At 33.6% G+C, this 20407-nt stretch overlaps 4 protein-coding genes across 4 annotated transcripts; all 4 read right to left on the bottom strand.

Annotated features, from left to right (window-relative positions):
• Positions 1–4965: 4965 nt before the first annotated feature.
• On the bottom strand, positions 4966–6395 carry LOC131605776 (uncharacterized). The gene is made up of 2 exons (XM_058878091.1): positions 6021–6395; positions 4966–5559 (listed from the first exon to the last, which is right to left on the bottom strand). The coding sequence occupies exons 1-2, from the start codon at positions 6393–6395 to the stop codon at positions 4966–4968; spliced, it is 969 nt and encodes a 322-aa protein (XP_058734074.1).
• A 1511-nt stretch (positions 6396–7906) lies between these two features.
• Positions 7907–10098, bottom strand: LOC131603299 (probable receptor-like protein kinase At1g11050). Its single transcript, XM_058875601.1, has one exon. It carries the CDS (start codon positions 9987–9989, stop codon positions 8139–8141), a length of 1851 nt encoding a protein of 616 aa, XP_058731584.1. The 5' UTR covers positions 9990–10098; the 3' UTR covers positions 7907–8138.
• Positions 10099–12785: 2687 nt separating this feature from the next.
• Positions 12786–15805, bottom strand: LOC131603297 (probable receptor-like protein kinase At1g11050). The gene has a single exon (XM_058875599.1). It carries the CDS (start codon positions 14827–14829, stop codon positions 12982–12984), a length of 1848 nt encoding a protein of 615 aa, XP_058731582.1. The 5' UTR covers positions 14830–15805; the 3' UTR covers positions 12786–12981.
• Positions 15806–15995: 190 nt separating this feature from the next.
• On the bottom strand, positions 15996–20205 carry LOC131603298 (putative transferase At1g60990, chloroplastic). The gene is made up of 12 exons (XM_058875600.1): positions 19878–20205; positions 19620–19721; positions 19486–19519; positions 19325–19398; positions 19126–19191; positions 18950–19014; positions 18726–18813; positions 18585–18650; positions 17714–17879; positions 16949–17032; positions 16735–16862; positions 15996–16334 (listed from the first exon to the last, which is right to left on the bottom strand). Exons 1-12 carry the CDS (start codon positions 20079–20081, stop codon positions 16149–16151), a joined length of 1263 nt encoding a protein of 420 aa, XP_058731583.1. The 5' UTR covers positions 20082–20205; the 3' UTR covers positions 15996–16148.
• Between the last annotated feature and the right edge of the window lie 202 nt (positions 20206–20407).

The raw sequence follows: 20407 nt of genomic DNA, 5'->3' as shown, positions 1-20407 counted from the left end.
ATCGTCCACAGAGATGGAGAGATGCCATTCAATAGTTTATATAGTTTCGAGCTTGGGTTTGAATGAGCAAAAAGTAAACAAAGATATAGACAAGAAAAGAATAAACACATTCTTAGAAGAGAAATAACTTATCAGGAATGTAAATATATTCACTCTTCACAAACATACACTTACCAACTCGTTATACTCAACCTACAATACTCATCTATGTCATCACGTATCTCTCACATAAGCGTCCATCTCTGGAGCACAAACAAGATCATCTCACAACTAAGGTTATCTCTAACGCGAAGTCGCGAGAACATCCGTATTCTCGCGTCGGCGATCTCTCGCGCGCCGCTCAAACACGAAAGCATTAAGTACAGATACTCACAGTGAATGCTAGCTCTAAATCTATCTCTAGAGTTCAGAACCAACAGATTATCATCCTAGATAAAGATTCAAGCAGTTTATCTCTAAAGCAACTCAAATCTTCAGCACAGAGCAAAAATCCAGAACAATATCAACACAGATTCGTAAAGCAAGTTAAATATAACATTATAATCGGTAAATATACATAAGATTCGAGTAACTATACAAACAAACCCAACACAAAAGAAATACACAGAGAATAGAGAAGATAAACCAAACATCTCGCGGGTTGTCAGCTCCGGTTGATGAGAAATCCACCTCCGATCTTCCAAGTGCATGACCCAGTGTTGTTTTCTAAGCTAATCCTAATCTAAGAATGAAAATGATGGAGTTGGAACCAAAAACTCTCCAAAACCATAACCTAGAAATGGTTCAAATGAAAGAATATAAACATAATTTCTACTACGGCCGCTTAGCGGCCAAATCTCGCTTAGCGGACTACACGTATTACAAAAATATCAAGAACAGTAAACAGGCCTCCGCTCAGCGGCCAGACCCGCCGCTTAGCGGCCAGGGAAATTTGGTTCGCCCCTGGAAAGCGCGCTTACACGCCGCTCAGCGGCGCTCTCTGCACAAAACTTGCTTATTGATCCAAAATCGCGCAATCGGAGCCGTGCCTTCGACACTTTATTCCTCGAGGCTCCAATAAGCATGAATACCTATAAAAACAAAGGAAAAACTATTAAACGGTATATAAAACATATGAAAACTAAATAATGTGAATATATACACAAAAGTGGGGATTTTATTACAAAATCGAAATGAATAGAATCGATAAGTGCCACAATTATATACTCAAAATAACAACATTTTGGCACTTATCAATGGTTCAGTCATAAAGTTAAGATTGTTGATGCGAAAGAGGTCATGAATACCTTAGCATTTGTTTTAGAGTAATAACAACTTTCGAGTTTCCCAACCTTCCTTGGTAGGCAGTCACAAGGTTGGCATGTTATGGTCCCTTACTCTACATGAAGAGGTTCTCTTGAGTTTAACATAATTGTTGTTGTTCTCATTTGGTAACCATGTATGATTCAATCAAAGGACCTTCCATTTTCTTTAAAAGAACCAACAAAGCTAATATTTCCAATTTTTCATAAAAGTCTTATTATGGTGTAATAAAATTTGTATTCGATTCGAGGAGTCACAGTAAAAACTCATAGAAACTTAAGTGTTACATACCATTCTTGTCAGATGGGATATCTTAGAAACTTACCTTTGACCCTTGGCATTTCCCCTATTTCTACGTATCTGCTAGCCCTAAGTCTAGAGGTCACAAACTAATATGCGCATTTAATGGCTTACACAAAATTCGAGAAATAGTATTACATTGTAGGGAACAATGCTTTTATAAGCATTAAATGAGATTTATTCTTTGGTTTCTATTCGACCTTTGAAGTCCTACTGTGTTTGTCATTGGATTTAGTTCTTTGACTTCCATGGTCGTTGGATCTGACCTATTGGCCTTTGCCCGAGCTATCAACTTCTTTAATTCTCAAATTTAATAACTTCTTCTAATCTCATACTAACTTCCTAGAAGTTATTTTGTTCCATCGTTGTTCACTTTTGAGTTTCTGTCTACTCATATTTCTCAATTATATCTTCCACTAGTAATAAATACCCCTATTGTGGGATACCTCTTTTGAAAATAGGAGAGAGAGAGTATTGAGTATACGACATGATATTTCTTAAAATTTCTCTTTTTTTTTGTGTGGATACGTTAAATATGAATGTGATATTTTAATACCCTAGATACACTTATAGTAATACCTACTATAAAGTTATTGAGACATCATGTGGACCTTAGATATCTTGATACGTCGACCATTTACTCCAAAACTATGGGAAAATACCCCCTTTAACCTTTACCCTTATGTAGGGCATGAAACCTTGTTTTGAAGGTGATATGCTTTTAACAAGGACAATTTTTTTAGGATGATAACTAATGTCTTATGACAAGTCAAGCATAAGTAAATAAATGGATAAAGATGTAAACCTAAGCATCAGGGTTTGTTAGACTTGACTATTCGATGATGACAATCAAATGGAATATAACTCAAGCCTTTAAAGTACAAAGAAAGTATCTCAAGTTCTCTCAAGTAAACTCAAGCAAGTGTCCACAAAGAAAGTATCTGATAAAGTTTTGAAGTACAAGAAAGTCATACCCTGATTAGTCTAGGTGAATACGTAGTAAGGCATAAGGGCGCTCTCGTAAAAATGTCTTAAAAATCATCTTTTCAAACTAATTTTTTTCAAGAAAATATCTTAAAAAAGTCTTGACGTTGTGCTAGAGAACCGGAAGCAGTCATAATAGCTATGGGCAAAGTTTTATCTTTGCCAATCAATTTCCACATTAACCTAATTGACGGGCTCAGTTAAAAATAGAGATCTAAGCAATTAGGATATTATCTTAATGATGTGCAACAACTAGATATCTTTTCTTTCCTATTTTGAACTGATAATCGATTATATTATAGGTATCTAATTGATTGGTATTATGTGTTAATTGGTTAACAAGTATTAAAACGCATTAAAATCAATTTTCTTTTAAAGACAACCTCTAGCCTATAAATAAAGGTCACTTCCCTCATTTCAAATCACCCACAACCGTGTTTGACATTTCTCACTCTCAATCTAAAACTTTTCTTTTACTTTCTCTCACTAATATTTAGAACGAAGTGCTTCTTCGATAAATTTCTTTTGTGAGTGATGATAAATGGTAACTCTAAAAGGATATATTTGTAATTTCACTAAGAAACTTTTATACCATGGTCTAACATTATATCCATTTAGGGATTTTCATTTGGGTTTGAAGCTAAACCTGTAAAAGTTTTTGTTTAGGTATTGTGTGATCAAGCCCTTAATTAGGTTTGAGATCAACTCGTGTTAAAATCTCATAGGTTTTTGGTTAGCTAGTGTTAAAAACAAGATTAGGTTAAAGTTTAACCCAATATTAAAAGCTTGATTAGGTTCAAGATTAGCTTGATATTAAAATCTCTTAGGTTATTGGTTATCCTGTGATAAAACCAAGATTTAAGGTTCTTGAGCTCAGCCCATGTTGGAATATCTTGATAAAAGAGGTATACATTATTTTAAGATTGAAAAAATCAAAAAACTCTGATTAACCCCTTAAAAATAATGAGTATTTTTGCTCGTCTCAAGTAAATATTATTCTAACCAAAAGATGAGTGTTTTAAGTGTTATTTGAAAGAAGGTGTAAATAATGTCAAACACTAGTGCAACACACAAAGCACAAAACAAGATATGTTGAATTCGGCTAAAACAATTGATTGACACTATAATCCAATCGATTTGATCGTGTGGAATTTTAGAAATGTAAACTTTGGATCCCACCACAACGCCTAGTTGGGTGAGACATAAATGTAATGGCTATTTACAACAGCTAAATCTTAAATTTTAACGTTGCCAATCAATTGACACATTCTTCCAATTGATTAGGCAAAAGTTATAAATAGAGGTAGTTTTTTTCATTCTTCTTATCTCATGTTATTTTACTTATGCATTGCATTTGAAACATATTAGCTCTCTCATTCATCCATCATCACTTCAAAATGGCCTAAAAAACTTGTTCCTCCAAATCTTCATCCTCATACTTTTTTGAATACTTCTCCTCTCAAACTTCAGAAACGAACTTCAACTTTTACATTGATAAAGAACTATATGTCAGATTAATTTCTAGAAATTTTGTAATACAACTGGTAATGCTCTTAGCTAAAGTTTTCTGTTACAATATCAATTGCATTAGCAAGCATTATACTTCATTGCTTTTCTTTCCTTTTTTTCCTTTCTTGATTTAGATGATCCATGTATTTAACTTATTCCACTTTTTATTATAATAGTACTTATTTTTTTTAATTAATTACTTACATTATTCTTAATTTAATATTTTCCATTTTATATTTATGAAAAAATTAAATTCATCATTACACGATAAATGTACTTTTAGTATAAAAAATCTAATTTTTAATAAAAATTTGTAATGAATAAATTGGTCAAACATCAATTATTTTGGTGTCCATGGTTATTTTATATATTAAATTAGACAAAATAACAACATTTTATTTATTGTAGAGTTAGTTATTTCAATAAAAAAGCGTTATCCATACCAAAGTAAAGAAAATTATCAAAAAAAAATTATTTATTTATTTTTATAAAACTTATTTCTTATGTTATCATTTCGTACATACTTTTTTTTTAAATATTCGCTTTAAATTATAGCCGGTATTTAATGTAAAATTGTATAAAATTCTCACATTCGTAATACTAATAATGGGTGAAAACATGTTTTAATTAATGTAAAATTATTTTTACAAATTGACTTATAATTTTTTATAAATTATTTTCTTACCTTACTTCTTTTTAAATGTAATTTGAGTTTTTTTCAACATTAGATAAAAAAGAAATGCAAGAAAAGAAAAACTATTTACATTTCATATGTCATTTTTCAACATATTTTTCTTTTTTCTTAAATGTTGAATTTTCCTTTCAACTATGTTCCCTTTTGATATTTTTACACTTAACCAAATTACATAGCTACTTATGACTACACATGTCCAAAATCTTCTTCCTTCCTTCAACAATTTCATCAAACAAATCATCAACTTTTCCTATTAAATTCTCAACTCCACTTTTCAACAATCCAAAGCAACTTTTCAACTTCTCAACTTTTTCCTCAATCTCAAACCCTTCTCCATAAACTACTACTCTCTCCACCCCCACCTTCATTTCCTCCATAGCAACCTTTGCTTGTTGAAATTCATGTAACAAAATCCCTGGCTTCACATTACTCTTATCTATCTCCTTTCCAACTTTCTGCTTCAATGTTGCCATTGAAACCACAAAGTTTGATCCAAAAACCAAGTTCTCTTCATTCTCTTGATGATCAAAGCATGATGAAGATAAACAATATGCAACACCATTTAATAGAATCATTAGTAGTAGTGAACTAACTCTTCTCATCGCATAAAGAACGCCTCGAAAGCCGTTGTATTCGGTTAGCTTCGATTCCAAACTGATGTCATTGTTTATATATTGTGACAATGATTGAATTCTTGTTTCCACCATGCTTTTGTTTTCCTCTTCCAGTGCTAGAACCTCCCTTTGACCAATGTATATTGATCTAAGAACCTGTGCATATAGCATATATGATGTGTGTTAGATACATTGAATAAACATTACTGAGTTTTCCAATACATAGACTTTGAAGGAAATTTGGAACATATTTTTATATGTCTCAAAAAGGCATTTGGATTGCCTTGTCAGAATCTCACACATTCACACACTCAACACATCGATGGTCATTGGGACGAGATCAGACTATGTAGATTTCAATCTCACAACCAACCACTGATGTGTTAACGGTGTGAATGTGTCAGATTGTCGACTACAGACAATCCAAATCCCTTTAAAAGATTCTAAATCACCGTCGCAATCACTATCATGATGTGATATTTGATCTTATGGAGAATTACAATCAATTAATTCAGATGATACTATTACAACCGCAATTGAACTGCAAACGACAAAGACATCAAAGACCTTGATGACGCGACTAAAATCACAATCACAAAGTGTGAAAGTATACCAACCTGATGTGAAACCTCTTGATTCAAATGATGGAATCCATCCAATGAGGCAACTATATTAGACCCACCTGAAGAATAGTTCTCAATTCCAGAAATGGAAGATTTGACAGCATGACAAACATCCCAAAGCCTAGAACTTTCATCCATATATTCATCCAACCATTTCCCTCCAATAGGTAAACAAAGATTTTGCACCACAAGTATTAACTGCAACTGAAAGGATTGTAGCGACGAAACCACCTCCGAAACAAATTGGATCGACATGAAGTTATCCGATAGGACCAATGATTGGTGAAGAGCATTTAGTCTTTTAGTAAGCAAGTTATAGAAACCATTGACAGAAGAAGAAGAAGAATTTGTGCATGAATTAGAAGACATGATGAAGTTGAAAGGTGTGGAAAAGGAAGTGTTTGAATGAGAAAGTTGATGGAGATTGATTGGTTTATATAAGTTGAAGATTAAGAGACAAAAGATGCAATAATGAAACAAGTGGGAAGATAAGAGGTTTGTAACCTTTTATTGTGTTATGTTACTATTTGTTGGGTGTAATTATGAGTGGAGATGATGATGATGATTGAGATTCTTATGATTTTAAGTTTTATTATGAAAAAGTTTGAGAGATATAAAGAGGAAGGTTGAAAGAAAGAAACTATGTAATCTTAAAAAGAGAATATGCAGTATTATAGAACATGTATAAAGTATATACTATTCAACACACGTAAATCACACAGTTTCTGTTTTTAATTCAGCAACTTTGATTTGATTCCTGTTGGATTTTTTTATATGAAGTGATATATAGTACAATTTGGTTCTGTTGAAATAAATACATAGTACAGTTTGGTTCTGTTGAAATAAATACATAGTACAGTTTGGTTCTGTTGAAATAAATACATAAATGATAGCGTTAACATTTTGTTCATTACAAGGAGATTCTTACTTGTTCAGCACGCAATATTCTATTCTTTGCACCTAAAGAAAAAGATTTGCAGAAAACATGTACTAATGACCTTAAATAAATGATGTGGAGTTAGTGGTTATGATAGTTTTTGGCGTTCGAAGTTCGAACACGGCGTTTAAGACTCGATCAATGTCCCTTAGCTCACCGACTGAGCTACCTGTTTACGATGAAAGGTTGGAACTTGAAAGGAAGAGTATGAGACATTATGCTATACAACACATTGACCCACAACAACAAGGACCAACGTGCACAACAACATTGTGTCTCTCTTGTTCAAAATGAATTCGAATTCCTCATTCGATGGATCTTAATTAGTCAAATTCTTTGATTGATTAGGGAATTGTATTGCATTGATTCTTAATCATCGCCATAAACTTATGCAGTGAATTTTGTTGCCTCAAAATCGAAGTAAATGCCACTGTGCACTTTTAGCATATGTGCATATGTAGATTAACACATTTCTTGGAGTACAAGATTAGTTTTGGAACTGATTATAATTCACAACTCACTATGCAATATGTAGAGCATGAAAAGAGAAGCCTTCACTCAACAGCATCTGTGACACCCATCATAAACCACCAATCTTAGAGATACTAATCTCAGCATAACAGAGAACTCAAGTAACGGTGCTCATGGTTCCCTTAGAAGAGGACCACATGAAAATTTGACAATTGACTAAAAATTGTAAAAAGGAATAATAACATAAAACACAATAAGCTACAGGTGGATGCTGTACAGCACATTTCTGTTGAAAATCGTCATTGAGATCACAAGAATACACGTGCGAAACAGGAAGAGAGTAACCTAGTTCCACATAGATGACAACATTATGATAGATGAGTTGATACATAAGACAAGATAGGATTTGAAATATATAATCCTTAAAGACAAAATTGGGTTGTCCCCACAATAGGGAAGATAACAAAATCTCTTTGGTCTTTATATGAACATAAACACTAGTAAGAAGAATAGTCCAATAGTTAGAGATAGAGGAAGACAAAAAAAAACCTATAGGTCAAATCAAACCATTGAAATACATTTACAGGTAAGTAACAAGATTCGTTCTGTTGTAATTTTCAATCTAACAGTAAAATAGACCATTTATCATTTACAAAAATACAGAAATACCTTAACTTTTAGCAAACTACAAGGTGATTTCACTATCAAGTTGATTCACGTCGCGCAAACATGTGATTCCCCGGACTCATTGACATATTTGAAATCGATGGAACTTCAATGTCCCCTTCTAACATCTTCAAAGCATCCAAAATTGTTGGCCTTAAAGCAACCAATACATGAGAACACAAAATTCCAACCGACAAAAATCTCTCCATTACGCTTCTATTGGAATTTCCATCCATTAAGATAGAACCATCCAAAGCCTTAATCATGTTTCCGGATTTTATCAACGACCAAACCCAATCCGTGATCAAGAAATTAGGCTCTCCTGACGATGACAGCTGAAGAGCTTTTCTTCCACACATTATCTCAAGAACAACAATGCCAAAGCTGTAGACGTCACTTTTCTCAGTTAGCTGACCATAAAGCGCGTACTCGGGAGCAAGATATCCGTGAGTTCCGGCTACTCTTGTATTTAACTGAGACCTATTTTGACTGTAGTCCTGTCTCGCCAGCCCGAAATCTGCAACCCTTGCCCTCATACCTGCATCAAGTAGTATATTTGTGGCTTTGATATCTCTATGGTAAACAGGAGGTTTAACTCCAAAGTGCAAATAAACCAACGCGTTCGCCACATCCAAGATTATGTTCTTTCTTTGCGCCAAAGTTAGTACTCGCTTTGCATTTTCGCTATCCGTATCTGGAAAAAGATGGTCTTTAAGATTACCATTTGGCATGTAATCATAAACAAGATACTTTCCAATGTACTCCGAATTCTCATCCTCACCAACCACACAACACCCTCTAATCGTCACCAAATTGCGGTGCTTCAAGCTACTAACAATCCCAACCTCTCTGTAAAACTCAACATCTCCTTGATAATCAGACTCTTCAATCCTTTTAACCGCAACAACTGTCCCGTCCGGTAAAACCCCCTTATAAACCGAACCAAACCCGCCTCTCCCAACAAAATTTCCCGACGAAAAATTATCAGTTACCTTCAAAAGATCCTTAAAATCAAACCAAATCAACCCGCTTTTAGGCCTAACTCTTAAACTAAAACTCGGTTCCATCGAACCACCATTATGTGATAACAAATTATCATTCTTTTTCCTCTTCACCCACCATGTATACCAAAAATACAACAACCCTAACAAAAAAGCCACAAACACAAAAGAAGCTGAAACCAACCCAATGACAAGAACATGATGATTTTCCTTTTCAGAATCCTCTTTCACAACCAACAAAATAAGAATACAAGCCAGAACACCATTACTCTGAGGACCAAACCTATTCACAATCCCAGCAATATAAAGTATAGTAAAGTAAAAACAATCTTGAGAATGAGAACCATTACCATCCATTCGAGTCAGCATCTGATGAACCAAATCCCCTTGCCTTTGACAAGCATTACAATGATCATGATCTGTTAAATCTGGTTTACAAACATCATCAAGAAGTGCTAAACTTGTCGAATCAACTTTGTTAAACCAATCTTGTTCAGATTGAATATGAACACATGTGTCGGGGGTAGAAACAAACTGAGATGGATCAAAACATGAGGAAACAAGGTTGTTAGGAAGTGAGATTGAAGTGAGACTAGATTGGTAATCTTGTAAGCAAGATTGTGAGGTAGAGGTGTTGGAGAAATGGAAAATGGAGTGTCTTTTGAGATTCTCAGCAAGTGCTATGCCAAAGAGAGATAAGAGAGTTTGACAACAAAGAGATTGTTTTGTTTCTGTTTTGGTTTGTGAGGGTTTGAAGTTATGACATAGTGAAGAATTCCAAGGGACTGTTTGGACAAATTTCATAGACACTGGACATGTTGTTGTTGAGTTTGATGAATCTATGAGTATGATGAGAAAGAACAAGAGAAAAACCAAACTAGGATTCATAGATTTGGAATCTTAAAAAGCTGTTTTTGTTTCTATTTTTGGATATGTTATGGTGGAGTTAGATTTGAGAAGCAAGAAGAGAAAAAACATGAAAAATTCTCTTGTCACAAATATGTTTGGTGAGGGTTTGTACTTTATATTCAGCTTTTAATATTTGAGTAAAAGCACCTACTACGTGTGCATTTTCTGATAGAATATTAATTTGTTTATTTGTTGATATAAAGAATGGATTATTTATTCAACTAAAGTCTTAAACAAGTCATATATTTGTAAAGTCTAAAAACGCCTACGGCAATTTTAACTACTACTAATAATCAACTAGATATGGTTTGAAGTGTGCTAAAAGTAAGGTTGAATTTTATTGTAATAAAAGACTGTTGTATTAAAGTTCGAGAAGGTTGTTCTTTTTTAGGTTTGGTTGATTTTATTTTTTCATTTTTCCCATAGAATTTATTGCATTTGAGGTCATGTGGATGAAGTATGTAACTTATTTTTATGTTTTTTAATTCAATTTCAACTTTCAATACAACAGCAATAACCTAACATTTTCGGGCAAAGTTTTTAATTAATACACCTATGCTCAAAACTCAAATAGTAATAATTTGGAGTTTTCTAAGGATCTGATATAAATTCTAGATTGATATCGATTTTTTTAAAAATAAAAATAAAAATATTAAAATGAAAATATAGTCACATAAAATATGAGGAATATACTAAAATCCACTTAAAAAAAAGTGAACTTAGAAAAAGGCATCTCAAACCTATTTTTTTATAAAATCTTGTCTAATGTTCTAAGAAGTATTGTTAAAGTATATGAAAGTAATAGTTTTGAGGTCGGTGTTAGAAAAAAATCTGCACAACTATTTTCTTCTTTATAAAATATAAGAAAAAACAAACGTCATATTTACAATAACGTTCAATGAGTCATTCCAATACTTCATTAATTGTCAAGGAACCATGAATGGGCTAGTTAAAGTATGCACAATTAGTTGAGAGTTTGTTTCTATCCAAAGTCTTGGCAAAGATTTGTCATAAGCAATTTGGATTGCTCTAATAACCGCTCTACGCTCAGCATGAAAAGATGAATTACCATCAATATTCTCAGAGAAAGCAAGGATAAAATTTTCATTATAGTCTCTGAAATCCCCCGGCTTCCAGACCTACCGTATTATCATGGCAATAGGCTCCATCAGAGTTGCACTTGAGCCATCCCTTTAAAGGAGGTTGCCAAATGACCTCCTTTATAGAGGGAACTCGAGGAGGACAAATAGAAATGTCAAAAGCCTTGAGAAAAATGAAGTCCTCCGTGATTGGTGTTGCACAAAAGTTTGTGTTGTTTCTTGTACATGTAACTTGTGCTTTAATGCCAACAATAGTGCTCGTGAGAGATGAGGATTTGTTTTTTTAATCTAGATGCATTTCTAGCACTCCAAGTACCAGTGATAATGTAGAGAATGGATGGGTTTATGACAAGGGAGAATTGAGGGGATAATATAGACAATGGTTAAGTTTATGACAATGGAGCACAGAGGGGATCTTCCACCAATCCTCCATAAATGATCTAAGCTGACATGAGATTGATTTAAGTTTAAGGTTTTGCAGAACCAATTCCAAAACCTCCTTGTAAATCTGCAAAAGAAGAACAAATGCTCTAGGTTTTCAGAACTAAACCTGCAAAGGGACCAAACAGAATCCAAATTGCAACCTCTAGCCTTAAGTTGCTCATTTGTGAAGAGCTTCCTAAGCATCAATTTTCAGACAGTCGTTGCTTTAGAGGGAGGGATGTCCTTGTTCCAAATGAGATTTTCTCAAGTCAATCTAGTAGAGAGGACTGTTTTGAATAAGTATGCCTCTTTCAAGCTCAGGGTACCTGAAGCTTCATGAGGTCAAATCAACTGATTGTAGAATTCAATTATTAATTGTTAGAAGTTGTATTTGATTCCCCTACCTCCCCATCAATTTAGACAAATTGGATGCAAATGAATAATCTAGCAAATTTTTTTTAGAATAATTTGGAAACTTTAACATGAACCGCACATTCACATTAAGCATATTGATCAATGATATTTTACAGAATAAAATTTCTTTATTTATTCTTGTGTACTAAAAAAATATAAGAATGAGATAGTAATTTCCGTGTTTATTTCAGTTTGCAAGGCATCTCTATATATAGAGAAATCATACCACTTGATGAAGGGATACTTTCTTTGAATTTTTGGTCTTTTACCTAAATTTATGTTTTCTTTCAAACAAAGTAAAAATATTGTAATGATTAGAATGTTGTAATAGTTAGGTGGTAGACACATTTGTCCAAACGTTTTCTAGTTCAAATTTTGACTGGTGTAACTTTTGACTATTTATTATTATGTTAATTTTACAAATAACTCATGACATTCTAATTTTCATTAAACAAAAAACATAACCAATACATCAACACATAAATTCATCAATTGAATTTAATCATTTTCATTATAAATTAAATATTTTGGAAAATTTTCCAACATTAATAAACTCATATTTCTCAATCAACAAATTGATACGGCCAATTAGACCAAATTAAAAAATAGTTTGTTTGCACAAGAAAAATGGCTCACCCACTTAAAAATAAAAACTAAGAATCCAAATAATAGCCAAAATAATTATTTGAGTGAAAATACTTAATTTCTAAGATACTGGTTCTAAGAAATAGAGAATGATTTGTCCACCTATTCTTCCCCAAGAAGGTGAATAAGAGTCAAAGAAGTATTTTCAACATAATCGGTCTATAACCTTGTGAACAATTCCCAAAATTGAACTAGTAATAAATAAGTACTTATTGAATAGCATCCTGAGCTTTTAAAGCAATTTTCTACATTCCAATTTAGGCTAGTTTCTTGGTTCAATAGTTTTCCACAAATACTTTTTTGTATCCCACTTCTCTACCATAACTTTTGTTTTATATATAAACATAAATATTTTCTTTACATCTTAATTTTCATTGTTCTTTTTCTACTCAATCACCATTGATAAACATGTGGTTCTCAAGAGTCATTGGTCTATCTGGAATTGATGGAACCTCAATGTCCCCTTCTAACATCTTCAAAGCATCCAAAATTGTTGGCCTTGAATCAGCTATTACATGACAACACAAAATTCCAACCACCAAAAACCTCTCCATTATATTTCTACCATTGGACTCCCCATCATCCACCAACATAGAACCATCCAAAGCTTCTGCTAAATTTCCAGCTTTCATCAACGACCAAACCCAATCCGTGATCAAGAAACTAGGTGTTCCTGATGAAGACAACTCAAGAGCTTTTCTTCCACACATAACCTCCAAAACAACCACACCAAAGCTGTAAACATCACTCTTCTCACTTAACTGACCATAAAGCGCATATTCTGGTGCAAGATATCCGTAAGTCCCGGCTACTCTAGTATTCAACTGAGACCTACTTTCACTGCTTTCTTTTGCCAGTCCGAAATCTGCAACCCTTGCTCTCATTTCCGCATCGAGTAGTATATTGGTAGCTTTGATATCTCTATGATAAATAGCAGGTTTGACTCCAAAGTGCAAATAAACCAACCCAATTGCCACATCTAAGATTATGTTTTTTCTTCGAGGCCAAGTCAACAATTTATTTTCGTTTTCGTTGACCATGGATGGAAAGAGATGATCTTCAAGGTTACCATTAGGCATATAATCGTAGACAAGATACCTATTTCTGTGTTCTTGATTATGATCCTCATCGACCACACAACAGCCTCTAAGCGGCACTAGATTGCGGTGCTTCAACTTGCTAATAATTTCGACTTCAGTGTAGAATTCATCATCCCCTTGAAAATCAGATTCTTCGATCCTTTTAACAGCGACAGTTGTGCCGTCTGATAGAATCCCCTTGTAAACCATCCCAAATCCACCTCTACCGATAAAGTTTTGGAGTGAAAAATTGTCAGTGGCCTTCACAAGTTCATCAAATTTGATCCAAATTGACCCTGTGTTTGGTCTAAATCTTAGGATGGACCGTTGTTCCCTTGGATCAGCATGGCTTAAAAAATTACCGGTCCTTTTTCTCTTTAACCAACCAGTGTGCCAAAAATAGAAGCCAAGCAAAGAAAACATGATAACCATGAATGCAACTGAAGCTCCGATTAACCCAAAAACAAGTGCATGATGGCTCTTTTTTCTGGAAACCACTTGAGAGTTAAGAGGCAGTTCAAGAATACAAGACATAACACCGATGTTTTCAGGGCCAAACTGATTCACAACTCCGGCAATGTAAAGTATAGTGAAGTAAAAGCAATCTTTAGAATGTGAACTATTACCATCAATTTGATTCAGCTTCTCTTGAACCTTGAGTCCCTGATCAACACATGCATCACAGTTGGTAGAAACACTAAGGTCTTGTTTACAAGAAGTGTTGAACAATGATTCAGGACCGACGCTGCTGAACCAATCTTGCTTAGATTGAATACGAGCACAGATGTTAGGAGTGATAACAAATTGAAGTGGATCAAAGCATGAAGAGACGAGGTCGTTGTGAAGTGAAAGGGAAGTGAGCTTAGTTTGGAAGTCTTGAAGGCATGAGGTGGAGGTAGATAGGTTTGGGAGTTGGAAAAGAGAATTCTTGTTGAGGTTTTGTGCTAGTGCTATACCAAAAAGTGACAGCAAAGTTTGACAACATAGACTTGTTTGTGGTTTGTTTTGGGTAAGACAGGTAGAGGTGTTCCAAGGAACTGTTAATACATAATTCATGTCAACTGGACACAGAGAGTTGTTGGTGGAGGGAGAGGCTGCTACTGAGTTTGAATTTGTAGACACAACAAAGATCATGAAAAGCACAAGAATGAACTCCATGTGTATGACACTCTATGAAGTCTGAAAGCTAACTATTTGTGATGTTTTAAGGTTTGTGTTTTTTTGGGTCTATTTATGCATGTGGTGTTAGAATTGGTTTTGGAGTATAGTTGACTTGATTCATTAATATGTTCTAAACAAAACAACAGAACCGGTCATGTTCACGCGGCAATTCCATTTGAGAAAATGACACTTACCAATAAAATTGAGTCTCCCTGTCAACTCAACAAACCCATAAAAAGAGTAAATGCACATTTATCCATTATTCAAAATCCATCTTCAACATCCATTGTCACACCTATCTTGGGTCTGAGTCAAATGTCAACACTGCAGGATTTAACACTGCTCTAAAACCAAAAGTTGGCTCAAAGCTCTAATACCAAAAGTTAACTCAAAGGGTGAGGTTGTCCTCACATATTCATACGTTCAACAGTCTAGGAATCTAAGCAACGTAGGACTTCAAACAAACTCCAACAACACAAGTACCAATTTCAACACTCACCCTCACGCCTAGCATATGTCTGAGTCAAATGTCCACATTGCAGTCCTTAACCCGGCTCTAATAGATTGCCCTCACATATTTATACATTCAACAGTTCGGGACCCTAAACAATGTAAGACTTCAAACAAACTCCAACAAAACAAATACAAACTTCAAGAAGTAAAAAATTAAAATTGAAAACAAATAAAATATATATTAAGTCAGTTATTTTAGTCTCCAAAATTATTTGCGGACATACTTTGGATTACAAGAAAATGCAAAAAAATGCTTGAAAGAGTTGACGTTTGTTTGAATCAACGCTAGGATGTTATTTAGTCATTAAATGTGACTTTATTTAACAGGTCTAATTTGACTCTATTGAAAATAAATTTTAAAGTAGGTTAAGTTTTTGTATTCAATTTTTTATTAAAAAAAAATAGTTTTTAATGTAATGTACCATTTATAAATTGAGATCCAAGTGGTCTTAATGAATGGTTGGCTATTAATTAGATGTAATATGGTTAAAGAATACAATAAGATATAGCAACTCATTTGGCGAGCTCAAATATCTTATTATGAATTGTGATTATTCTTTAAATATACACAATTATTGTTAATAACCTTCAGAATCATAGATAAAGACTAAAGTAGAGTTGTATTCAAATGCATAAATTTACCACCAACATGATAAAGAAGACTAAAATAGAATTCAAAAACAGTTTTAAAAAGAAATTCAAGTGTTATGTATGGACTTGTTCATTTCTACTCACATCATTAAATCACCAACATACATGAGCATAATAAAGATGATGTCTACATTTCATGCCCAAGGAAGGAATCATGAATTTGAACTAGCAGACAGTGGGCGTTGTCGAGAGAGAAAAGGTACTTCCACTACTGTTCCACTGATGTTGTCTCCGACTATTACACTGTCTCCTTCTGAAACAGCTTGTTTCTTGATGTAGCCTAATCCAAAGTGTTCAGATTGCTTCCTTCCAGATGTGTAACTAGTCAATTTCCCAACCTGCACAGTTTGCAGAAAACCATTAATTTTCTGCCAATCCACTTATTCAATAAGAAACTGTAGGATTACTAATTGTAGGTCAACATCACTAACACTAGCTTGCCTACTCATTTTACAAGATGGTTTCTCCAAATAAATGTCATAGTAAAAAAGGTCTTTTAGAGTGAGTTAATATAATATCTCTTGCATTTTTTTGGTTAAGATTATGGTGCATTTTGAACTAAATCAATGATAGATATATAGCTCAACTTAGAATCAAGTTCATTATAAAGGAGTCTTGTCTAATGTTATAACTGCGGATTGCTATGTATGTACTAATACCCACATTTTCAACCATAGAAGACATAGTTTTGAAAATAAAATAAAAATGCGAACATTTTTTAAAAGAAAATTATGGAACCTTTTTCCCATCGACTGTAATAATACTGCCAGGTTCTGCGGCTGCAGAAAGATGAAATCCCCATAACCTCTGTTTGACTCCATCGTATGTTATGAGCCTAGCTATAGTCTCTTGACCTTTGTAACAGCCTGAGAAAATCAAATTTGGAATTATTAGCAGGCAACTCTTTAATACTTTGAGCAGATTGGTAGTGGAAAATGAGCACTTAACACACCCTTGTTTATAGAAATTGAGTTCCATAGATGGGCTTCCAGGACATTGAATTCATTTGTTAGCTCCATTCCAGGAGCAGGCCTTCCTGTGAAGTCAAGTTACAATCAAAATCAGAGTTAATGTTTTGTCCGGTTTCACTATATAAGGCTTTCAACTTCAAAAACAAATATTATATGCTTAGTGATCTTTGTAGTATGAACACGGGTTATTCTTCTATCACTAAAGTCCTTCATGGACTTGAAACATATCTTACACCAGAAAAATCATGTTGAACATCAAGTCACTAACATCAAGGCAAAATAATGTGATGTCCTAATGCTCACTTTTAGTAATAGCCAACTTTTTGAGGCAAACCATGTATCATAGGCCTATAAAGAAACATTCATTCCATTAACATGACTCACTCTCCACTATTAATACAGAATAATCATAAGTTACAACAATTATAATTGCACGGTAAATACATAAAATGCCTAATTGCAGAAAATATTGTTATGTATAATAGATTACACAGCATCCAAAATTGTTCTTAAGACATCTCTGCATGTTCCATTTTAAATACACTGTAATCAGTTTTGGCGGTTGAATAATGCAGCATGCGTATCTCATTTTTACACTTAGTTTGATCTAGTTTCTACCAAATGCATGACTAAAATAACACATTGCCACATAAAAAAAAAAGTAAATAATATCTTTAAGAAAAATAAAAGGAAATAACTAGAAGACATATGCATACAATTGTCACCTAATCTAAACAACTTTGTACCTTGGATAACCCTTAATTTATTCCAAGCATTAGAACCCATTGCAACAGCCCCTTGAGCAAGAATAGCTTTCCAGACAGATGGAGCAGCTGCTGGAGACATCATCAATGAAAAACCACCTTCAGAAATGATATTTCCAACTCCTATAGTTATAGGCTGCTCATCAACCTAAAATTACAACATATATATTTGAGAAAATTTTCACAATATTAACAGATAATGTGGATCTTTAAGCTTTTTACCTAATAGGAAAAGAGTTAAAAAGGGAGATAGCAATGCTTGGTATTGCTGTTGAAATTCTACTGCTTTGAAAGTTGTCTATATTTAACTTAAGTTTGTTAGAGATAGTTTACTATGTGATGTAGTTAGTTAGTTAGTTGCAACTGTTTATTGGAGTTAATTCTAGATGCTTCTAATCAGTTGGAGTTAGTTTCTCTAACTGATACCATGTCACACCAGAGGCCTCCAGCCTAGTTGATTTTGTCTCCTTGCCTGAAACTCATTAAGTCTACATAGGAAATGGACAAGGTATTGCTATAAACTCAGTAGGCTCTCCATGTGTTTTCCCTCCCACAATAAAAGAGGCCATAAAAGAGGCAACCATAAAATAAAGGAAAACGTTTCCAAAAACAACTATCATAATATATTATCGATGTCTTTCTTACTGTAGGGAAGTATCCATGAGAAACAAGACGTGGTTGAGCAAGTAAGGAGCTTTTGTTAAAATATAAGAAAGGTTGAGGCAGATAGACATAAGTATGCAGTCAGTATCAAACATACATAACCAGATATATCTTGTAGAGAGAAACTGATGATAAGCAAGGAAACTTGTAATTACTCACAAGAAAATAACTAGTATGGTGTCAAACTTACATAAAAATGTTGATGAGTACCATACGGTTTTCCAACAAGATCGCCTAGGTTCAAGTTCTCCATCACCTGTCCGTATCATTATATTGAAAATTAACAATTTTGTCATTCTCAAAACGAAGTATGTATGATAATTTCTCTTACCTGGCCACTTTTGGGTCCCACCAAAACAAATAAGCTGGTTTTCTTAGTGATGTCTTGAATCTCTACCTTATCAGCAAAAAATATGTACCTTGAAATCATTCCATGTAAAAGAATCAGTTGATTTATTTGATAATATTCATCAGGAATGACAATTATTTGTTCTTTATCTTATTTTCAGTTTAACATCTGTATCCTTATAATACGATATACAAGATGTTACCTACTTGTTCAGCATTTCAGTAATGGTCCTACAAGTCTCTGGCGAAACCACTAAAGTTATTGCACTTTTCTGTCACAGCAACAATAGAATATGGTCAGAAAAATCTAAGTTAAGGTATTATTACATTGTAGAGAAGACAAGTACAAACGAATTTTGAAAGAGGGATGAAAAGAAAATTACCATGATCCATGCATGTGCAATATCTATAGTTCGAGCTGTTGGTGTTACAAAAACGGTGTCACATCCCTAGGGATTTCAGTTAGATATCCTATTACTTAATCCTGTATTATAGTATGAAATATAAAAATGAATTGACAAGAACTCGAAATTGTAAATAAAACATAAATGCATTCCAATGATGCTACATTCTTCCACGTACTTGCCCTGCTTGTAGACTTTCAAAGTTTGCAGTGCTCTGGTTGTGAAGGAACTTAACGCGGTCATCTCCACTGACTGTATTTCGAGTTATCCGAAAAGTTAGTGTTAAAAATTAAGAAAACATCAGTGAATGCATTTGTTCTAATGTGGAAAAGCAAGTACCTCTTATCCGGCCGAAGTGTGAAAGATCCACAACCTATACCATTAGATTCCATTGAAAATTAAATTAATAAAACGACTAAATCCATTATCTAACAACATAGTAATGAGCCTATATAACAAAATAGAATACATACAACAACTCCATTGTCTGCGGCATCGAGTGCTTCTTCATCATTACGAAATGTTTCAATTATTCCTTCCTCAGAAACCTCGGCGCCGGCAGTTTCGACAGTGTCCTGCATCGGTATAGATAATAATTGAACAATCAGGCAATCAGAATCCAAAAATTCTACTTATTTATATGAATTTCCAGCTCCTTACCAGTTACCTTAAGCAAATTGAATAAATTATTATTAAATTAAAAACAATAGTTGTGAAGTGTAAGAAATTACCAGGAAATCATGGTCGATAGGGGGTGGAGAAAGGTCGAAAGCTGAAGATTGAGCGGAAACAGAGAAAGATGTTAGATTCTTCTTGTTGCGGTGAGAGTAGAATCGAAGGTTTGGGAGTAAACAAGGTTTGAGCAATAGTGAAGATGGAAGCCATGGTTGGTTTCGAAGGTTGAAGCAAGATGGTAGTGGTGATAGCATAGACATCTCAGAGTAGGTTATTGATAATAGAGAAAGATGCGCGCTTCAGGGGGAGAAAACATGAAAGGAAATCAAGAGTGTTGTTGTTTAAACAAAATAAATTCGCTAGAATAGAGCAGAGAAGATAAAGGATATAATATATCATAGCGTAATAATAAGCTAACCTAAAATTTCTATTTTGAATTTGAGTTGGATTATATAATTTGAATATAGAAAATGAAATTAAAAATAATGTTTCGAAAATATACAGTTTAATTATTAAATTAAAAATTAATATATTTAAAAATAAAAATTATTATTAAAATTTTCCAAATAATTAATATTTGCTATTT

This window comes from Vicia villosa, linkage group LG5, assembly GCF_029867415.1.
Source record: "Vicia villosa cultivar HV-30 ecotype Madison, WI linkage group LG5, Vvil1.0, whole genome shotgun sequence".
Classification (NCBI taxonomy): Eukaryota; Viridiplantae; Streptophyta; class Magnoliopsida; order Fabales; family Fabaceae; genus Vicia; species Vicia villosa.
Note: the sequence above shows the minus strand (reverse complement) of the source record. Positions and strands in the feature narration are given on the sequence as shown.

Bases quoted from the DNA above. Each gene is read 5' to 3' on its own strand.
- LOC131605776 (XM_058878091.1), bottom strand. From the start codon at position 6,395: ATGTCTTCTAATTCATGCACAAATTCTTCTTCTTCTTCTGTCAATGGT. The intron at 5,560-6,020 runs GTTGGTATACTT...CTATATGCACAG, and splicing joins ATCAAGAGGTTTCACATCAG to GTTCTTAGATCAATATACAT.
- LOC131603299 (XM_058875601.1), bottom strand. From the start codon at position 9,989: ATGAATCCTAGTTTGGTTTTTCTCTTGTTCTTTCTCATCATACTCATA.
- LOC131603297 (XM_058875599.1), bottom strand. From the start codon at position 14,829: ATGGAGTTCATTCTTGTGCTTTTCATGATCTTTGTTGTGTCTACAAAT.
- LOC131603298 (XM_058875600.1), bottom strand. From the start codon at position 20,081: ATGTCTATGCTATCACCACTACCATCTTGCTTCAACCTTCGAAACCAA. The intron at 19,399-19,485 runs GTACTTGCTTTT...CTCGAAATACAG, and splicing joins ACACTTCGGCCGGATAAGAG to TCAGTGGAGATGACCGCGTT. The intron at 19,015-19,125 runs GTAATTTTCTTT...TTGCTGTGACAG, and splicing joins TTGCACATGCATGGATCATG to AAAAGTGCAATAACTTTAGT.